Below are 6,059 nucleotides of genomic sequence, written 5' to 3' on the forward strand. Positions count from 1 at the left end.
AAATTTAAAATTATTCTGTACTTAATTTACTATACTTTTCTATAAGTAAAGTAATTAGGCCAACATCATAGTGCAGTTTCATTATCAACAGGATTTTCCAGACGCATCAAATGTTGTAATAGGAGTACACGTAGAGTGGATAGGTTGTAATTGCTCTTCACTGCACTTTGCGTTTATGAAGGATAAATCTATTTGTTGTAATTTAACTGTTCGGCGCTATTGCATTAATAAATTGTTCGTTATGTAAAAAGCTAAAGTACCTGTCTGTTCAATTCTATCTATTTGTCTGTAAATAAATACGCAAGCAATTAATTTAAATGTTTTATCTATAATTATAGAATAATTATAAACATAATTTTAAATAATATTCAGTCGTTTACTAATAATTATGTATCGTGTTTTCATTAAGAACAATAACGCTTATTACTGTCTTATACTTATTATCAGATATCGGATTTTTTATATGCGGAATGTTGGAAAAGAGCAATTATAATAACCAAAAATTTAGTTTATTTATAATATCCAACATATTTATATTACAATATATATTACAGTATAAATATGTTAAATTTTATAAAGAATCTAAAAGTTATTAATTGCTCTTTTCCAACACTCTGCATATAAAGAATCCGATATCTACTTATTACCTTTTCATCGATCATGCAAGCAATATTGTAGTTTCATATACATTACAATATAAATGCTATAATCACACAATATTTTATTAAAACGTTAAATTAATTAAATTAATCATCCTAATTGAATTAATCATCCATTCATTCAATCGTATTGAAATTATTCCAACAAACTTTGGTGGAATCTCGCCAATGCGAATGATGCGGTTCCTGCGTTTGAATCGGGCCGCTGTTTGTTTTCCTATGTTCATGATATATGCCGCGAAATAACACGTCACGACGCGTCGCAACTTAATCGGGCGTGAGAAGATCTCTAATCTTAGTTCGGTGAATTCATGAAGGACCTAATTATAGTATCGCCTTTTATGGCATATCCCCTAACGATACAACGAACGTGTGCGTACGCATCGACGTACGTTCGTTACGTCTACTTCATTCAGAAGTTTTTGTCACCATCTTCTTTTCCGTATTTCGACGGGAAAGAATTGACCTCCTGACGTCAAAATTCCTTATGGATCACCAGATCGATCGAAATTAGATATCGTTTGCACGTGCACGGCTCAAGTGCATAGAAATTATTTCATTTTTTTTAACACAGTTAAAAAAATACAGAATAGTCGTTTATAAAAGTAAAATTGTTTAATTAATTTCTTATACGTTTAATATATGTTGTACGAAAAGTTTACATATCAACAATTATTTTTATCGAATAGGAAAAGTGCACTCTATATATATATAGATATATATTATATATATGTATAATAATCATGAATAAAATTTCTATTGTATGTAAATATTTATTAAAAAATTACTTATTATCGTATGCATTGAATTTTTCAAAATCACATATCGTATCTCGAAATAGCAGATGCAATTGGCGCTGAATGAAGTCGGTGCCTCTTGTTATAAATATTATTCAACCTCATTCTTTTCGATTCCAAGTATAGCTGCACGAATCTTTTGAACAATAATCATTAGGCTTGTTACAAATAAATATAACTGTTTTAAGTATAAAGAAATGTCGATCGCGGATCTCTAATGATTCGTTTGACAACGTGGCTTTCCCATTTGATTCATAATGCAAACACAACGGTGTTTGCGTCTGAATAGTGCACGCGGCATCCGAGAGATTTCTGACGGAATTGCACGTACTTTCAAGGCACATGCGGACGTCGTGACGACAAGTACCGTTCGTATTTCGAGGAAAATCGGAACATCTATATATGTATATGTGGGCGATATCCGCGAAATATATAGCCAATAGGAATTAATACTGCTAAGTGAACACGTCACTTAGATAAATTTGGATAGTTACACGACAAGAAGTTTATGAAAAACATAAATTCATTAATATGTATACGTTTATATAATAGCAAACTATTTAAAAACGCAACGTATGAGCTATGATTATAACTTACTCTAATTATATCAAAATAAATATATAAAAAAAACCTAAAAAGTTGATTTTGTTATTAACTAAAAGACGTTAAAAGAACGCTATATGACCGATCATTACAATGTCAGAAGGCTCAAGTCATATCAGTGATATATCAGTGCACAGTGATATGATCTGAAAATGCTTGAAGAAAAATATATCTTCGCTTCAATAAAAGAGGCTCTGCCGGGGAAATCTACGCCGGGGTTCCACCGACGATGCAATAAAAACCCGTGGACAAAAACTTCGCTGCAACCCCACCGTTTCCGCACAAGACGTCGAACATGCCTGCGTACGTGCGATTGTTTACACAATCCCATATATAAGGAGGAAGAACGCGAGTTTGACAATCTCAGTTCACGATCTCACGTCGATCGAGAATATCGTTCAGTGCCTTATCGCTATCATTTTTCCTACAAGCCCGATTAGACGAGATCGTAACTGAATTGCGAAGAGTAACTGCTAAAAATTTGCAACGATAAATTCAAACATGTTCCTCGAGAGAGTTTGCCTGATCTCAGCTATCTTCGCCGTTACATTTGCGGCTCCGAGGATATCCGGGTCGATACCAACCTGGCATCTACCATGTGGAGAACTCAATTATCAAACTGTCCCTTTGAAGAACCTCGAGAATGAGATGAAGTCCAGTCTGGAGAATCTCAAACTGCAACATCAGCTGACAATGAATGACTACTTGAATCGAGATTACGAATACCTGTACGAGAGAGTTAGGATTGGCGTCGACGACCATCAGTACATACCTAACTGGGTACCTGGCAAGAAGGATGTGAATCTTGTAAGAAAACTGGCCGACGCTAATACTCCAATGGTGAGTACAGACACTCAATTAACATTGTTACTCGCTTATATCCTACACTTATTTCGAGCCGCGACTTAAGTTTGCCGTTATTAAGTATTTCAAACGGTTTATCCAGCCATCAAGAACTCTTAACATAAATACGTGACACCAATTGTGCTACCAATTGGCCATTATTTCGCCAGTAAAGAGATATTGCAATCGTAGAAATCTCTTTGAAAATTACTTTGAAAAGGCTGAACTCTTCTAAATTAGAAACCTTATTCCTAGACGAGATTTTTCTCTCTTTCTTTCTTAGATTCTATGTGATATTACATTAATACTTTTCATTGCAACATTGTTAGCGACATTAGTTTCTTCGGCTATTCTCCATCACCATCGCTTTAAGGTTCGCAACGTTATGCCTCGAGCTGTTAGCTTCTTTTTGATCGTTAATATTCATCGTTCGTAACTGTCGTTACCGTATAGCAGAAATGAAAGAGCAATTCGTGCAGGAATACTACCGCGTGCAGAGGGGAGACGGATAACAAGTATGCGGAAAAGAGAGAACAGTGTTGCAGGCTACCGTCGCGTTTTCAGCGGCCGGCCGGCTGGCCGACTGACCACCCGGTTGCAATTGATTAACGCAACGTTAAATAACAAATTTTAATGAGACGGTAATTATTATAAAGTAGCAGGCGAACAGGAGCGAGCGCGGTCTTTCATGCAGTGCGCGCGCAACGCGACCGTACGTGTGCACTCATGTTCGCCGGGTCGCGCGGCTGCGTAATCGCGCTCGTCTGCCTCCTCGATGCGAGCACGCTGATAACGCAAGGCTGATATCGCGACTCGCGGTACTCCCCGGATGCCGGCATTCGGGCACGCAGCCCCCTTCCCTCTCTCTGCCACGCCCCGATCGCCGGACTGCAGCAACATTGATCCTCGACGTTGCACCTTGTTGGGGTTTTTTAATTGCACGTTCTCGGAAGGTGGGACTTCACGGGGAATCTTAAGCATTTCGCGGCAATTAAGTTGCAATCGCTGATAGCACGAACGAAAAATAGGTTTTGTCGATCATAAAATTGTTCTACGATTAATTTGACTCGCAATATGTGTCATTTACGTATTCTAAATCTTTTCGCACATCTTTTTTATGTCACCTTATTTGTTATGTCACCAGATAAAATAATTTTACAATTATGCTGAACATCTGCTCCAATAAATTTTTTTTTACTGCATAAACCATTAAATTGTATGATGGAAAAATAAGTTAAATTTTTATATTTGTGCTCACACAGAAGAATATCGGTAAATTTACATATTCAATTAACTCTATATGACTTTCGTCAGATTTCTTATTTCAATTCTTTAAACGGCACTAAAAGTACTATTACACGAAACGTTCATAAATATTTATGTGAATGTGATAGAATAATTTCTAACGGTGCAATATTTACAATCGACATTAACAGTTTCGTCGACTACGTAAGGAAGTGATGCTATTTGTAATCGCTTCTCTTTACGTCAAAGTTTATTAATATCTTGAAGAGCATCAAATGAATATTATAAACGGCAAGCTTAAGTGAGCGGTTTCCGCGACATTTAAATATTTAAATATTAAAACAAAGTAATAATTTTGTAATAACTGTTTCTTGCAGATTGTTAACCACTACCCGAAAATGCACATGGATCTCCAGAAATTCGCCGTGGCATTCGAAGAACTGATCGAGGACGAGTCTAATTCTCAAGTTCGACAAGCTCTTAAGGCGACTCAATCGTACTTAACAATGATGTTATGCGAGGTCGAGAGCAACATTAACTCTTTGCCCTCCATACGACTCCCGACACGCGTGGAACGAAGCATCATGAGCCATATCGAGCGAAACCCTGTCGATGAGACGCGGAGGCTCATCAGGGACTGGGGCGTAGTTCTTAAATACCGAGACTACCTGCATGCTTGGAGGCATGTATTCAACTATTAGAGATAAGAAAAAGAAGTATTTGACTGTCGTAATCAGTAGGTCATCGATCATTCTCATCAGAAGATGACACCAGAAGGTGCATCAGATTATCGGGAAGCATATGCCACCGATGTAAATTGATTTAACACCTGCCACGACTGTAGCCATAAAATCGCGTCACTATCTGCATAACGGCGCAGTAAACGTTGAAGTTATTGACAATAATCGTTGGTCATGTAGCGATTATTGCGAAATTTGCGGAGACTACGAAATTTGCCTTATGATCCGTGAAAATTTCTCAAAATTATTTATTGAATTAATTATTTATTATCGCGGCTCACGATTGAATATGTAGCATATAGTATTTATTCTTACACGTAAATTAATTTATTTGGTATATTAATTATTTATTTATTTGGATCGATAGTACCTTCATTAATTGTACCTTTCTGACAATGAGAGGTATTCTGTAACCGATATCGATTTCTAAGATTCTCGGTTGCATTTTGTGATAATCAGTCACAATGATAATCGTGTTTGTTGTATCTTTGTGACAAGTGATCACTCATAGATTATTTATGAAAGACATTATTTGTAGAAGAGATGATTTTTATTTCGCGCAGTATTATATATTTATAACTCAAGCAAGATGTAATATATATATTTGTACATGTTTTCGTATTCTTAGTAACTTATTCATAAATTTTATATAATATAAAATCTCGCAATAAAAATAATAATTTATTAAATATATTTGTATCCACTTTCATTATCCGATACCTATCTGATCCCTATGAATCTTCTGTTACATTGATTGAAGAAAACCATGGTAGATGTCTCTAGGTAAAATTTATACTGCAATTGTCTTTTAAAAAAATATTGCATTTTATAAATTTTATATGAATATTGAAAATATTTTGAGAGAGGTATATATTATAATATAATATATCATCTGTTAAAAATTAAAATTTATTCATATTTTCAGAAAGCCGATTTTATTGCATGGTAATCACTTTGGACTTTGTAAAGTAGCGCCACGATATGTTGAAGAAGTTCAATTCCTTCGAAGATACATATTTTTATCAAATATAAATTTTATTTTCCGAAATTATATTAAAAACTATTAGTTTGCAATAACAATTTACATAGTTTAAGAAATTTATTATATGCTTGCTCTCTCTCTCTCTTCTTTTAGAAAATATCACAAAATTAAAATAAAAAACAGCAAGTTG

General features: G+C 35.1%; 1 protein-coding gene across 1 annotated transcript; it reads left to right on the forward strand.

Moving 5' to 3' along the window:
• The first annotated feature begins 2,458 nt into the window (after window positions 1–2,458).
• Window positions 2,459–5,470, forward strand: LOC112456901. The gene is made up of 2 exons (XM_025019699.1): window positions 2,459–2,899; window positions 4,525–5,470. Exons 1-2 carry the CDS (start codon window positions 2,561–2,563, stop codon window positions 4,846–4,848), a joined length of 663 nt encoding a protein of 220 aa, XP_024875467.1. The 5' UTR covers window positions 2,459–2,560; the 3' UTR covers window positions 4,849–5,470.
• The last annotated feature ends 589 nt before the right edge of the window (window positions 5,471–6,059 follow it).

The sequence above is a fragment of the Temnothorax curvispinosus genome, unplaced genomic scaffold (assembly GCF_003070985.1).
Source record: "Temnothorax curvispinosus isolate PA1 unplaced genomic scaffold, ASM307098v1 QBEX01007285.1, whole genome shotgun sequence".
NCBI classification, from domain to species: Eukaryota; Metazoa; Arthropoda; class Insecta; order Hymenoptera; family Formicidae; genus Temnothorax; species Temnothorax curvispinosus.

Excerpts from the sequence above, each read along its gene's own strand:
- LOC112456901 (XM_025019699.1), top strand. The coding sequence starts at position 2,561 with ATGTTCCTCGAGAGAGTTTGCCTGATCTCAGCTATCTTCGCCGTTACA. Across the intron at positions 2,900-4,524 it reads CCGACGCTAATACTCCAATG|ATTGTTAACCACTACCCGAA; the intron begins GTGAGTACAGAC and ends TGTTTCTTGCAG.